The sequence below is a fragment of the Notamacropus eugenii genome, chromosome 5 (assembly GCF_028372415.1).
Source record: "Notamacropus eugenii isolate mMacEug1 chromosome 5, mMacEug1.pri_v2, whole genome shotgun sequence".
NCBI lineage: Eukaryota > Metazoa > Chordata > Mammalia > Diprotodontia > Macropodidae > Notamacropus > Notamacropus eugenii.
The window spans coordinates 342,320,401-342,337,042 of record NC_092876.1 but is presented as its reverse complement, the minus strand read 5'-3'; the positions used below and the strand labels follow the sequence as shown (position 1 = coordinate 342,337,042).

Below are 16,642 nucleotides of genomic sequence, written 5' to 3'. Positions count from 1 at the left end.
CTCTTTTATAAGCATATATCCAATCTAAGATTGTCTCCTGTATGCTAGTTGGCCTCAACACTCAACACTTTATGTTTCCAGTTGTATTTCCCAGAAGTTCCTCAAATTCAGTGTGTCCAAAACAGACTTCTTCATCTTTCTTCCCAAATCCTCGATTCTTCCCAACATTCCTATGGCACTACCATTCTCCTGCTTTTGCAGGTTCATGACCTTGGCATCCTCTTTGACTCCTAACTGAATCAGAGTGAAATGGTCATATCTTTGGTCTCACCATCATCTAGGAGTGTTTCACTCCCATGTTCATTATCTCTGAAATTCCTTTACCTGGTTATAGTCTTTTATCAATCTATTATTCCTGTGCCTAATGATCCTTAAGTCAATTCTTCATCCTCACCAGTTATATTAGCTTGGAGAAAATATGGTTGTAGATATTTTAATGGAATATATCTTTATATTATTCCATGTTGATTATTTGAATGCCAATAGTAACAATCAGATGTCCTTAAAATTTAAATAGAATACGTAAACCTACATGCAAGTAGACCTCTTTTCCTAACTCAAAGTTTCCTGCATCTTTTTAGAATGTACAGTTCTTTTTATCAGTTTCTTTGGCAAAAGAAATGACAATATGTCCCAAACTATGAAGATCTTGAAATGGGGGAAGGAAGAATGGGAAAAGAGGACAACTGAGGGGGATCTAGAACATGCTATTCAGAAGAAGCAAAAAAAAATCAGTGGGGTCCCTGTTGGTTTCTCCCTGTTTGTTTTCATTAGCCTGATGCCTATGGAGTCTCTTTCTCTGATCTCCAATAAGATCACTTCCTCACTCCAAGAGCCTAAGTTTCTTCAGCTGTAAGGAGAGGGAATTGGACTAGATGATTTCTAAGGCTTCTTCTAACATTCTGTGATTCAGCAATGAAAGAATAGCCACTCTTCAGTGTTTTCTAACTCAGAATAGACAAAAAACACCCACCTAATAATGATTTGCTTTGGAGGTCTTTTTTTTTTTTCTATTTATCCCACCATTCCTTCCATTTTCTGTTGTTTTAGACCTTTCTTGTAGCAGTGGAACAGATTAGGGGCAGAGCTGGGATTAGGAAAAGAGGTAAAAGAAATTTTCAAAGGCCAAGTCATTGTAGTATGCTGTCTTGTAAATGAGAAAGAATGTTAGCAAGACTGATAATTCTTGAAAATTATTTTCAAGCTTGTATATCTGTGATACTTACGGCTCCATACAGGTGTTGTAGCATATTTGAAAATAGAAATCAGCCCCACTCCTCCTCGTCGTTGATTAAATATAAATGAGATAATAATAAATATAAAAATACTAAACTTTTGTTAGAAGTCATTACTTTTCTTTTTTTATTCACAAAAAGCCCGTAAATTTCCTTTAAAATTTTTAGTGCAATGATGAATAGTAACAGGGAAAATGTAATTAAAATAACTTGCTCTTATAAAATTTGCACCTGCCAGTGAAGTGTTCTTTGTCTAAACATGCTTATTATGTCCTATTTTCCATTCATCAAAGACAAATGGAACCTTATTTTTCTTACACGTCATGTAGTTTTCCATACAGCAACATCTAACTTACTATCAGACTCAGAATGGTGGCCCCTCAATTGTTTTTTAACTCAGAAGAAGAGAAAAAACATAGCAAGATATTAGAACTGGTGACTATGATGGGTGAGTCATTATCCCAAACCCTAGTTCTCTTGATGATCATGATCCTAGATCAAACTGTGTTTTAAAAATGCATTTGCAGTAGAAATATGTTTTGCATGATTTGTCATGTATAACCTTTATCAGATTGCTTGTCATCTTGGGGAGGAGAGTGGGACGAGAAGAGGTAGACAGGGAGAAAAATTTGGAACTCAAAAATCTTACAAAAATGAATGTTGAAAATTGTACATGTAATTGAAAAAAATACTATTTACATTAAAATATAAAATTAAAAATGCATTTGCAGATTAAGACAGTGTTCAACATTGGAGCACAGTGATTGTATGTGTGTGTGTGTGTGTGTGTGTGTGTGTATGTGTGTGTATGTTTTAAGGGTGGGAAAAGATGGATAACTTGAATGGATATTCAACTTGAAAATGTCAAGAAGAGAGACATTGTGGTGTAATGAATAAACAGCTTGCTTTGGAATGGAGAATATTTGTTTTGAACTGAGCTTCTCACACCTGTTGACTATATAATCCAAGGCAAATCACTTAACCTTTCAGGGCTCCAAGCAACTGCCTACAGTTTTGTGTTCCCAAGCAGGAGCCCATCTGTGTTGGTTAGGATCCTCACCAGGAATGCCCTATATTAAAGATGTCAAATGTACAATTAAAAAAAAATTTCCAGAAAGTGATCAAATACAACTCTAGTTCTAGAAAGTTGTCTGGATATAAGAATATATCTGGAAAACAAAATAGATAGCATTGAACTTGATGTTTATTTTACGCTCAGTGAAAAACTGCCCTATACAAAATCTAAAATGGTTTCCTATGAATTGATAATTTTTTAGTTCACTTTCACAATTATTTCATGCCTAACACTGAACTCATTTCCAAAGTGATTTTCCTTTTGTAATTTGTAGATTCAGAGGATACAGAACAGAAGCCTTTGGAATTTCTATATGACAAAAAAAATGTTCATGGATGAGCAAAACAAACACACAAATAATGAAAGACTCCTCTTCCATGGGACAGATATTGACTCAGTATCTCATGTCAATACCCAAGGCTTTAATCGCAGTTATGCTGGGAAAAATGGTAAGTAAAGCAGCAGGGACCTTGTGTGCTTCAAAAAGTTCAAAGGTGAGGTATGGCTTTCACATCACACCATCAGCACCTGAACACTTTAAAGTGTGTCACCATGGAATATGCTTTCTTTCTCAATCAATCAGCATTCATTAAGCATATACTACGTATCAGGCACTGTCCTAAGCACTAGGGATAAAAATACACTCACAAAAGAAATAGTCCCTGCCCTCAAGAAGCTTAAACTCCAGTGGGAGAAGATAATTAGAAAAGGAAGCTGAAAGGGGCATGGGGGGATGATGGAAAAGTAAGAGAGGACCCAACATGGTGTAGATGGGAAGGAAATAAGGAGCTATCTGAGCTGAGCTCCCTTCTGAAATGGAGATTCAAGTTCATGACACTCCCTCCAGCAGGAGAACCAGAGGGTAGTAATGAGGTAGAGTACCAAGGCTGATGAAATGTTATAGAAGGATGAGGTTATCCCAATAATACACTTCCTGGGCATGGTGGAAAAGTTGGAGGAGTCCCAAAGAAATGCAACCAGGTTAAAATGGATGATTTTAGTGTCCCCATCCATTGAGTTAGTCAATCAAACCACAAATCTTGGGTAGGCACCATAGCTGAAAAAGGAGTTTGGTCCAGAAATGAACAAGATTCCATCACACAGCATTTTCACTTTTCCTAAGGAAGTGGCCATGTGTCTACACACACACGCACACACACACACACACACACACACACACATACATATACACATACCACTTTTTTTTACCTCAATATCCTTTCACTGATGATATATAGCCGTAAATAATAGGACACAGTAATATCCAAACAATCAAAATTATGGGTGACTCAAAAGGCAGTGGATGAGACACATCTTGGGTGTAAAGAAGGATGTATGGTGTGGATAAAGAGTATGTGTCACATGATCAACAATGAGGAGGATATGAACAAGAATTTAAAAGAATAAGAAGATCTGAATGGGTTGTGATCCACATCATAGAGAGGAGTGATCAGAGACTAAGAGATTTAAGGCTGAAAGTGACCTTCAAATTGATCCAACCCCCTCATCTTACTCATGAGAAAGATGAGAATACAGAGAAGTTTAGGAGCTTCCTGAGGATCATAGATGTCAGATTTCTGGGTCTGGTTTTGAACCTAGGTCTTTTTGACTCTATATCCCCTGTTCTTATCCACCACACCATCACACATCTCCAAAATATTATCAACCCTAGAAAGTATGAGTGATTCCTAGGTTGCAGCCAAAATATGCAATAATATAAACCTAACAGAGAATTAATTTCAGTGGTAGATCAAGGGACTTATGTTAGGTATTTTTCCCTCTCATGTCCACATCACACAAATTATCACCTCCCTTTGCAGTAAGTGAATAACTATTTCCAAAGATGATTTTCAAAATGTTGATATATTTTATATTGTTGTGACACAATAAGTACCCTGAGACAAAACTTACATTCACCCATGTAGCCTGTTTCTGAACCCTCAACTGAAAGGAAGGTTGTGTCCTTTCATTTTGACAGTATAATACTGCCTCACATATTCAATCTGTTGCCAAGTCATGTTTCTACTTTCACAACATCTCTCATCTATGTCCCCTTCTCTTCACTCACACATCCAACACCCTGGGTCAGGTCTTCATCATATCACTCCTGGTTAGTTGGGGCAGCTAGGTGGTGGAGTCAGGAGGATCTGAGTTCAAATCTCACCTCAGACACTTGACACTCACCAACTGTGTGACCTTGGGCAAGTCATTTAACCCCAATTTCTTCATCCTGGGTCATCTCCAGTCATCCTGACGAATATCTTGTCACTGGATTCAGATGGCTCTGGAAGAGAAGTGAGGCTTGTGACCTACACAGTCCTCCCTCACTCAAAACAAAGTCAAGTGCAAATCATGTCATTATATCTCTGATGACATGGTCTTCTTCAGCAATGAGGGACAAACACAAACACACACACAGATACCCTGGTTAGCTGCAGTAGCCTTCTCATCTCCCTGCCTCAGATCTCTCCCCACTCCAGTCCACTTTCCACTTGGCCATGAAAGGGATTTTCATAAAACTCGGAGCCACCAGTGTCACCCCTCTACTCAATGAAATCAGTCACTCCATGTTTTCTCCAGAATCAAATATAAAGTGCTTTGGTTGTATTTAAAACCCTTTATCACCCAGCCTTTCACTATCTTTGAAGTCTTCCTATAGTTTACTTGCATACATTTACCAGTCCAGCTCCACTGGTTTCCTTGCTGTTCCTCACACCCTGTACTCCATCTCCCAATTGAGGATCTTAGTGCTGACTATCCCCCATTCCTCAAATGCTCTTACTCCTTACCTCTGCCAACTGGCTTCTTGAACCTCCTTCAAGGCTCAGCTAAATCTTACATTCTGCAGGAGTTCTTCCCTAATGCTACGGTCTTGTGTCTTAAATTTCCTTCCATTTATTGGATATATCACTTGTATATAGCTGTTGCCATGTCATTGTTTCCATCGGAATGTGAGCTCCTTAAAGATAGGGTTGTTTCTGCCTCTCTCTCTATAGCTACATTTAGCACAGTGCCTGGCACATAGTAAGTCCTTACTAAATATTTGTCACCTGGTAAACTGGTTGATCATTGGCCTTTGGTGTTGATTAGATTTCTTGCTTCTCTATGTTGACTTTGCTTATTTGGTTGTAGTCACTGTCTATACCAAAGCTTTTGGCTATGCTTTTAGTACAGTGACTTCTAGACAGGTTATAAAATGCTATTAGTTTAATGAGAAAGACTCTGAATTCAACTTCACATTTATTACGCAAGTGTTTTATGTAAATTCTTAGAGCAGGAGAATGCAATGATTAAATAAGATGAAGACCCAAACTTTAAGGAACTGAGTAAGGAAGTGTGTTACATAAATATATGAAAACTTTAAAATGGAAGATAAAATGTGATGAATGCAAAGAGAACATCCCAATAAAATGAAATAAAATTTTATTTCTTTTATCATGTACCCAGGCATCATCATAACTGGTATAAAAATACACATTCCATAGTCTTAATTTTGTAAAACCATTGTCTTCTTTTTCACAGCTGTAGCATGGGGAAAAGGAACTTATTTTGCTGTCAATGCCCTGTATTCAGCTAATGATACCTACTCCAAGCCAGATATCAATGGGAAGAAGCATATGTATTATGTGAGAGTACTTACTGGTGAATACACTCTTGGAGATCCATCTTTCATTGTCCCTCCAACAAAGACAGCTCAAGATGGTATTGTTCTATATGACAGTGTCACTGATAATATGACAAAGCCAAGCTTATTTGTCACATTTTATGATAATCATGCTTATCCAGAGTACCTCATTACTTTCAGGAAATAATATTTTGGTTTCACATCCAAGTGATTTTGTACAGACCCTTGTTTGTAGCATGTTTTAGCATTCATTGAATATTTTTAATTGCTCACAACATTCATTCTTGTTGCTGAAATTAGTGCTTTTTGCATTATCACCAATGTGATTTTTAATTTATGCTTCTTGTATTAATTCCCCAATTGATAAAAGATCAACGAATATGAACTAACAGATTTCAATGAAGATCAAAGCAATCTATAATTGCATGAAAATTCAAAATCACTATTGAATAGAGAAATGCAAATTAAAACAACTCTAAGATTAATATGACAGAAAGCAAAAATCATAAATAATCAAGAGGATATGGGAAATTTGGGACACAATGCACTCTTGGTGGAGTTGTGAACTGATCTAACTGTTCTGAAGAGCAATCAGGAACTATACCCAAATGACTATAAAATTGTGAATACCCTTTCTTCCAGCAATAGCACTACTACATTTGTATCCCAAAGAGGTTTTTCAAAAGAGAGAAAGTACCTATTTGTACGAAAATGTTTATAGCAACTAGCAACTCTTTATGTGGTGGCAGTGAATTGGAAATTGAGGGGCTGACTTGCAACTGGAGAACAGCTAAAAATGTTGTGGTATACCATTTTAATGGAATATTATTGTAGTATAAGAAATGATGAGCAGACTAATTTCAGAAAAATCTAGAGAAACTTACATGAACTGATGCAAAGTGAAGTGATCAGAACCAGGAGAACATTCTACACAGTGACAGTCATATTGTACTATGAACAATGTGCATGACTTAGCTCTTCTCAGGAATACAATGATCCAAGAAAATTCTGAAATTATCATGATTAAAAGCACTATCCACATCCAGAGAAAGAACTGATCAAGTTTGAATACAGATTGAGTCTTACTATTTTCACTTTACTTTTTCCTTTTTTTTCTTTTGGTTTCTTTCTTTAACAACATGAATAATATGGAAATATGTTTTACATGGTTGCACATACATATGTTATATCAAATTGTTTATTCCCTTAGGGAGGGGAGAGACAAAGGACAGAGGGAGAAAATTTTGAAATGAAAATTTGAAAAAATAATTATTAAAAATTGTCTTCAAGTGTTATTGGAAAAAATACTTCTTGTGAATTAACTAGAGTCAGGAGAAATTAACTATTACTTTCAGTTTATTTTCTTATGTCAGAGTATTTATCCTTGCTGTTGAAATTAGTCCTTTCCCACTACATTACTGTGGGTTTTGAGATAAGTTTCTTGTGAGACAACCAATGGCTGTGGTCATGGGGTGTTAGACTAGAGAAACTAGACATTGGACCTGGAGGAAAACGAAGAGTAGATTTCTTTTTACTCAAAGAGGAGATAAGAAATAAAACTGGTTCTATGAAAGTCAGTAGATGTAGTGCTGGGAGTTTCAGCTTGTCTTCTTTCCCTATAGAATCATACTATAGATACAATTATGGGCGAAGAAAGAGAAGAGGGGAGCTATAGATGGTAGAGTAAAGTAAGAATTGCCTTTCCTGGAACACACTGAGACCAACTGGCTTGGGAAGAGTAGTTCTTTTGAAGGTGGTGAGATTGTTCTTCTTGCACAACTAGAACGATTAGAAATTTTGACTGTCTTCAGAAACAAAACTCAACACCCTAGGAGAAATGAATGAATCACAGACTCTTGAATGTGGAAAGAGGCACAGAGGTCCTCTAGATCTGATGGTGAAATCATCACTGTAGTATCCCAAATTCAGCCAGACTCTCATAGAGATCTGAACAGAAATAACTGGTAGTATTTATATAGCACTTTACGGTTCACAAAGTGTTTTAAAGGTTTTATCTCATTTGATAATCACAACCCTGAGAGGTCAGTTCTATTTCCCCATTTTATAGAGGAGGAAATTGAGGCTCAAAGAAATTTGGTGACTTGCCAAAACACACACAGTCATTCAATGTCCAAGACAGGATTTGAACTCAGATCTTCCTGAATCCAAGTTCAGTAATTTTTCCATCACAGAACCTTGCTGCCTTAAAACTGCTTCACAATGATATCTTCTATAGTGGGCCAATGATCAGAGCTCTTTCCTAGTAGTAAAACCAAATTTACCCTTCTTCCACATTAGTGCCAACTCTATTCTCAGTTCTTTAAATGCTTGAAGACCATTACCATTGACTTTGTCATACCTGTTTATGATAGTTTGTAGTCATACTTAAAATATAAGCCCTTAAGTTTTAGAGAAAGGATCAATCTGCATTTGGTATAAAAAAAATCCTTCATCAGTGGCTCCCTATACCATTGAAATCATAGAATGAATCAAATATAAATAAAATTTACACTATTGAACAATAGACCACTGGACAACCTTGTTGCTGACTGTGAGTCAACTTAAGACAAAAAGAGCTTGTCTTCCTTTTCCTGGTTAATTTCTATGGATTCAGAGGCAATATAAGCAGTTTGAGTGTAACCCAGAAACCTCAACTGCATATCTAGGATTGTGCTGGTAAATTTTTTAGCATCCTCTAGACATAATTTACTTTTAAGTTTAATTTTTATTCATAACATTTTCTCCATCACTTTCCTAAGTGTAGACAAGCAACAAAATAATAAATCAAGCCCTGATTTTAACATTTGCCAATTCCAAAGGTGTAAATTTTTCACACTGAAAAATTAACAAGCAGTTTTCCTAAACTGGTTCAAGCTAATTCTAGCAAATCCCTAGTATGTTCCTCTAATCTTCTCAGCCATGAAGTCATGTCACTATAAAGCATGTGAAAAGAGAAAATTCCACCTAATTCCTTTAAATGTAACTGTTCATTTCCAGATCGATTTAGAGAATAACGGTGGAGGAGCATTAACTGGGGAATGGTTAGCAGGGCCACATCTCATACTATACTACAAAGCTGTAATCATGAAAACAATTTGGTACTAGATAGGAAATCTCTATGGATCAGTGGACCATATTAGCTACGTAATACACAAAAGAAAATGAGTACCATTTCCTGGGCTTGATAAACCCAAAGATCTAGTTATTGGGGCAAGAATTCATTTTTCAACAAAACCTGTTGGGAAAGCTGGAAAATAGACTTGAAGAAACTGAGTATAGAGAAACTTCTTATACCACATACTGAGAAAAGTTCAAAATGGGTACACGATTTAGATATAAAGAGTGCCATTATAAGCAAATTAGTGGAGCATGAAACAAATTACTTCTCAAATCTATGGATAGGTTTCATAGATATCATAGAGTTCATGACCAAATGAGATAAAGAGGGTCATAGGAGATAAAATGACTCATTTTGATTACAGTAAATTTAAAAGATTTTGTACAGACAGAAGAAAATTAGCTAAAATTGGAAGAAAATGAAGAAACAGGGAAAATCTTTGCAACAACTCTCATAAAGGTCTTATTTCTAAAATTTATGGGGAATTGAGTAAAATTTACAAGAAAAAGAGTTGGTCCCCCAATTAATAAGTGGTCAAAGAATATGAATAGACAGTTTTCAGAGGAAGAAATCCAGTATCAATAGTCATATTTAAAATGCTCCACATTACTACTAATAGAGAATTTAAAATAATTCTGAAGTATCACCTCACACCTATCAGATTGGTTAACATGACAGAAATGGAAAATGATAAATTCTAGAGGGAATGTCAAAAAGTACACTAATGCACTTTTGGTATATTTGTGAACTGTGTTAACCATTCTGGAGACCAATTTGGAACTATACTTATAGAACTATTAATAATGCACATACTCTTTGACCAAGCAATGCCATTACTAGGTCTGGATTCCAAAGAGAACAGGAACAGCAATAACAAAGGCAAAGGTGTAGAGTGTGTGCTGCTGCATGTATGTATGTATGTGGGTGTGAACATATGCATATATGTGCGTATACCTATATATATATACCTATATATATATATATATATATATATATATATATATATATATATATATATATATATATATATATATATATATATATATATATACACACACATACAGATAGATGAAATCTCTTTCTGTGGTGGCAACAAATTGGAATTTGAGGAGATACCCATTAATTGGTTCATATCTAAACAAGTTTTGGTATAAGAATGTGATAGGATACTGTTGTGCTGTAAGAAATGATGAAGGTGTTGGTTTTCAGGAAAACTTAGGAATATTTGTATGAAATAATGCAACATGGGGGGAGGAGCCAAGATGGCAGAGTAGAAAGACATACATATGCTAGTTCCAAACCCACAGCCCATAAAATACCTGTAAAGAACTCCCCCCAAATTTGGAAGCAGCAGAAGCCACAGAAAAACGGAGCAGAGGAGATTTCTGTTCCAGACAGACCTGAAAAACGGACCGGAAAGGTCCGTCGAGCACTTGACCCAGAGCAGAGCCCAGCCCTGCCTCAGCTGCACCACACCAAGAGAAGCAGATCCAAGCAGGTTTCAGGGACAGAACCTCCAGCAGCCCTGCAGGTCCCTCCACCCACGGACGCCAAAGGTTGGTGAGAGAGGCTTTTTGGCTCTTTGAGAGGGGAGTGGGGTGTCCCCATAACTCAGGGCCCCTCAGGAGGCAGCAGCTGAGGTAGCAGCAGACAGGGGCTCCCAAAGCAGGCAGGAGCTCAGATCCATTGTTGAAGGTCTCCATGTAAACCCCCTGAGGGAACTGAGCCCTGTGTGGCAGCCCTGCCCCAACCTGAGCACCTGAACTTAATCTCACACTAAATAGCAGCCCTGCCCCCACCCAAAGCCCTGAGGCTGGGAAGCAGCATTTGAATCTCAGACCCCAAGAGCTGGTTGGGTGGATCTGGAGGCAAGGTGGGTATGGAGAGGACACTCAGAAGTCAAGTCACTGGCTGGGAAAATGCCCAGAAAAGGGAAAAAAAATAAGACCATAGAAGGTTACTTTCTTGGTGAACAGATATCTCCTCCCATCCTTTCTGATAAAGAAAAACAAGGCTTAACATCAGAGAAAGACACAGAAGTAAAGGCTTCTGTATCCCAAACATCCAAAATAAATATTCAATGGCTTCAGGCCATGGAAGAGGTCAAAAAGGATTTTGAAAATCAAGTTAGAGAGGTGGAGGAAAAGCTGGGAAGAGAAATGAGAGAGGCGCAAGAAAAGTGTGAAAACCAGGTGAACACCTTGCTTAAGGAGACCCCAAAAAATGCTGAAGAAAATAACACCCTGAAAAATAGGCTAACTCAATTGGCAAAAGAGGTTCAAAAAGCCAATGAGGAGAAGAATGCTTTCAAAAGCAGAATTAGCCAAATGGAAAAGGAGGTTCAAAAGCTCACTGAAGAAAATAGTTCTTTCAAAATTAGAATGGAACAGATGGAGGCTAATGACTTTATGAGAAACCAAGAAAACACAAAACAAAACCAAAAGAATGAAAAAATGGAAGATAATGTGAAATATCTCATTAGAAAAACAACTGACCTGGAAAATAGGTGTAGGAGAGACAATTTAAAAATTATGGGACTACCTGAAAGCCATGATCAGAAAAAGAGCCTAGACATCATCTTTCATGAAATTATCAAGGAAAACTGCCTTGATAATGTAGAACCAGATGGCAAAATAAGTATTCCAGGAATCCACTGATCACCTCCTGAAAGAGATCAAAAAAGAGAAACTCCTAGGAACATTGTGGCCAAATTCCAGAGTTCCCTGGTCAAGAAGAAAATATTGCAAGCAGCTAGAAAGAAACAATTCAAGTATTGTGGAAATACAATCAGGATAACACAAGATCTAGCAGCTTCTACATTAAAGGATCAAAGGGCGTGGAATACAATAGTCCAGAAGTCAAAGGAACTAGGACTAAAACCAAGAATCACCTACCCAGCAAAACTGAGTATAATACTTCTGGGGAAAAATGGTCTTTCCATGAAATTGAAAACTTTCAAGCATTCTTGATGAAAAGACCAGAGCTGAAAAGAAAATTTGACTTTCAAACACAAGAATGAAGAGAAACATGAAAAGGTAAACAGCAAAGAAAAGTCATAAGGAACTTCTTAAAGTTGAACTGTTCACATTCTTACATGGAAAGAAAATATTTGTAACTCTTGACACTTTTCAGTATCTGGGTGGTTGGTGGGATTACACACACACACACACACACACACACACAGAGCACAAGGTGAATTGAATAGGATTGGATCATATCTTAAAATAATGAAATTAAGCAGTGAGAGAGAAATATATTGGGAGGAGAAAGGGAGAAATGGAATGGGGCAAATTATCTCTCATAAAAGAGACAAACAAAAGACTTTTTAGTGGAGGGAAAAAGAGGGGAGGTGAGAGAAAAACATGAAGTTTACTCTCATCACAATGGACTAAAGTTAAGAAATAAAGTGCACGTTCATTTTGGTATGAAAACCTATCTTACAATACGGGAAAGTGGGAGTGAAAGGGATAAGAAGGGTGGGGGGATGATAGAAGGGAGGGCAGTAGGAGGAGGGAACAATGTGAAGTCAACACTCTTGCAGAGGGACAAGATCAAAAGAGAAAATCGAAGCAATGGGGGGCAGGATAGGATGGAGGGAAATATAGTTAGTCTTACACAACATGACTATCATGGAAGTCATATGCAAAACTACACAGATATGGCCTATATTGATTTGCTTGCCTTCCCAAAGGGAATGGGTGGGGAGGGAGGGATGAAGAGAAGTTGGAACTCAAAGTTTTAGGAACAACTGTCGAGTTCTGTTCTTGCTACTAGGAAATAAGAAATACAGGTAAAAGGGTACAGAAAATTTTCTGGCCCTACAGGGACAAAAGAGAAGATAGGGACAAGGGAAGGGAGGGACTATAGAAGAGAGGGCAGATTGGTGATAGGGGCAATTAGAATGCTTGGTGTTTTGGGGTGGGGGGAGGGGACAAAACGGGAGAAAATTTGGAACCCAAAATTTTGTGAAAATGAATGTTAAAAGTTAAATAAATTAATTAAAAAAAAGAAATAATGCAACATAAAATGGGCAGAATCAAACAAAAAATTGTATAATAGCGGCAGTACTGCAAAGATAATCAATTTTGAAAGGCTTTGTAATCTCCAGTCAATAAAATAACCAATCAGAGTTCTGAAGGGCTAATAATAAAACATGCTATCTACTTCCAGATAGAGAGCTGATGGACTCAAATCACAAAGTGAAGCATAATTTCTTCTCCTTTTGCCTGTCTTCCTTCAAACTGGCTAATGCAAAAATTTATCTTGTGTGATTATACATATTTGTAATAATTTTTGTTTTCCTTGTTTTTTCAAGGAGTAGGGGACAGACAGGAAATACAATTCATAACCAAAAGCAAAAGTGAAAAAATAGAGAAAATGAGATTCCATTGAGTCTCTAGGGATAGTATACACATTACTAGACTACCCAGGGAGGCAGCAGCAGTGACTTGTGTCTGATATTGGTCTCACTGGCTTGAAACTGTGTAGATTTACTTGACCTCCATCAAGCACACATGGCCTTAGATCCTAAAAGACAGAGAGCTAGATGGGATCTTAGAGATCACCTATTCTAATCTCTTCACAAATGAGGGAACATTTCTGGGATATTTATGTTTATTTTTATAAGGAAAGATATTCCTAGTACTTAGTGTAGGGATAGGGACTAAAATCATGATTTCTTTAGTAAGGGTAATTCCTAAATGAGGAAATTCCCTTCACCAATGCATGTTGGCACCCTCTCAACAATTAATGGTCCTAATGAGTTACCAAAGCATTGGTTTGTCTGGGGAAACACAGCCAGTATGTTGCAAAAATGAGACTTGAAGCCAGATCTTCCTGATTCTGATCTGACTCCAAATCCACTATGAGACATGTTTTGAATATTTTTTTAAGGCACTGTATAGTTCTTTTAAAATTTCAACATTTTTGCATTTTGATTTGATATTTACTTTGTATTTTGAGGGATTCATGGGTATTTACCAGAACAAGGAAACTAATGCAATGTGAGAATGGCATTAATATTTCAGGAAATGGGGCTGTTGTTTTATATACATATAAGTAACACTTGTATGTGTATATGTGTGTGTGTGTAGACATATACATGCATAAACCATATATATAGAAAAACAATCACCACAAAAAACGAAAAATTCAACAACAATGAATATCAGAGAAATATGGAGTTAGAGATGAATGGGACTGGAAAGGGACCCAATTCCCTCATTCTACAGATAAGTGAGACTTGCCCAGGGTAACATTCACCTGTCAATGGAAGATATAGGATAGAATTTGGGACTGTGGAGCAAGTGCCTTTCATCTTGAAGGATTAAAAGCAGCCTAAAACCATAAATTCGACAAATTAAATGAAATGGATAAGTATTTTACAAAATATAAACTGCTCAGATTCACAGAACAGGAAGCCGAATACTTAAACAACCCTATCTCAGAAAAAAGAAATTGAATAAGCCATCAATGAGCTCCCTAGGAAAAAAATTTCCAGGATCAGATGGATTCACAAGTAAATTCTATCAAACATTTAAAGAACAGTTAATTCCAATACTGTACAGACTATTTGGGAAAATTGGGGAAGAAGAAGTCCTCCCAAATTCTTTTTATGATACAAATATGGTTTTGATACCTAAACTAGGAAGAACCAAAACAGAGAAAGAAAATTATAGATTATTTCTCTAATGAATATAGATGCAAAAATTTTAAATAAGATTTTAGCAAAAGGAATACAGCAACTTTCCATGAGAATAATACATTATGATCAGGTAGGATTCATACTAGAAATGCAGGGCTGATTCAATATTAGGAAAACTCTTAACATTACTGATCATATCAACAACAAAACTAACAGAAACCACAATGATTATCTCAATAGATGTAGAAAAAGTTTTTGACTAAATATAACATCAATTCCTATTAAAAATACTGGAGAGCACAGGAATAAAGGGAACTTTCCATAAAATAATAAGCAGTATCTATCTAAAACCTTCAGGAAGCATTTTATGCAATGAAGAAAAGATAGATGCATTTCCAGTAAGATAAAGAATGAAAGAAGGACGTACATTATCACCACTGTTATTCAATATGGTGCTAGAAATGTTAGCTGTAGCAATTAGGGAACATAAAGAAATTGAAGGAATTAGAATAGGCAAAGAAGAAGCTAAGTTATCACTCTTTGTGGATGATATGATGATTTACTTAGAGAATCCCAGAGATTCAAGTAAGAAACTACTTGAAATAATAAACAACTTTGGCAAAGTTGCAGGTTACAAAATAAACTCACACAAATTTTCTGCATTTCTATATATTAGTAACAAAGCTCAACTGCAAGAGATAGAAAGAGAAATTCAATTTAAAACTACAGTTGACAGTATAAAATACCTGGGAGTCTACTTGCCAAAAGAAATCCAGGGACTATATGAAGACAATTACAAGACACTTTTTGCACAAATAAAGTTAAATCTAAGTAAGTGGAAAAACATCAGTTGCTCATGGACAGGCTGAGTCAATATACAAAAAATGACAATTATACCTAAATTAATATACTTATTCAATGCCATAGCAATCAAATTGTCTGATAATTATTTTCTAGAGCTGGAAAAAATAACATCAAAATTCATCTGGAAGAACAAAAGGTCCAGAACATCAAGGGAACTAATGAAAAGAAATACTAGGAAAGGTGGCCTAGTGTTACCAGATCTCAAAATGTATTATAAAGCAGCAATTATCAAAACCACTTGGTACAGGCTAAGTAACAGAAGGGGAGACAAGTGGAATATGCTAGGTACTCAAGACACAACAGGCAACGAATATAGCAATCTACTGTTTGATAAACCCAAGGACCCCAACTTCTGGGATAAGAATTCAGTTTTTGACAAAAATTGCTGGGAAAACTCCATAACAGTGTGGCAGAAACTAGGCATAGACCAATGCCTGACACAGTACACAAGAATAAAGTACAAATGGGTACATGATCTAGGTATAAAGATTGATACTATAAACTAATTAGTGGAGCAAGGAATAGTGCATTTATCAGATATGCGGACAAGGGAAGTATTTTTGAGTAAGAATAGATAGAACGCATTATGGAGTGCAAAATGGATAATTTTGATTGCGCAAAACTGAAAAGTTTTGCGCAATCAAATCCAATGCAACCAAGATTCAGAGGGATGCAGAAAACTGGGAAAGAATTTTTGCAACTAGTGTCTGTAGTAAAGGCCTCATTTCTAAAATATATAGAGAACTGTGTCAAACGTACAAGAATAGAAGTCATTCCCCAACTGATAAATGGTCAAAGGATATGAACAGGCAGTTTTCAAAGGATGAAATTAAAGATATCTATAATCATATGAAAAAATTCTTTAAATCACTATTAATTAGAGAGATGCAAGTCAAAACATCTCTGAGGTACCACATCACATCTATCCCATTGGCTAGCATGACAGAACAGGAAGATGATGAATGTTGGAAAGAATGTGGGAGAGTTGGAACACTAGTTCATTGTTGGTGGAGCTGGCAGCTCATCCAATCATTCTGGAGAGCAATTTGGAACTGTGTCCAAAGGGCCACAAAAATATGCA

At 36.5% G+C, this 16,642-nt stretch overlaps 1 protein-coding gene across 6 annotated transcripts in view; it reads left to right on the top strand.

Moving 5' to 3' along the window:
* Positions 1-7,512, top strand: part of LOC140506526 (protein mono-ADP-ribosyltransferase PARP14-like) — an 83,924-nt gene extending 76,412 nt beyond the window's left edge. For 4 of the 6 annotated variants that reach the window (XM_072613799.1, XM_072613798.1, XM_072613801.1 and 1 more), the window contains 2 exons: positions 2,585-2,759; positions 5,833-7,512. In XM_072613799.1, the coding sequence (XP_072469900.1) occupies positions 2,585-2,759; positions 5,833-6,122 (465 nt within the window). In that variant the 3' untranslated portion in view covers positions 6,123-7,512. Of the gene's footprint in view, positions 1-1,528; positions 1,684-2,584; positions 2,760-5,832 lie in introns of those variants that run through there. The other 2 variants (XR_011967962.1, XM_072613803.1) reach the window with 2 other exon arrangements.
* The last annotated feature ends 9,130 nt before the right edge of the window (positions 7,513-16,642 follow it).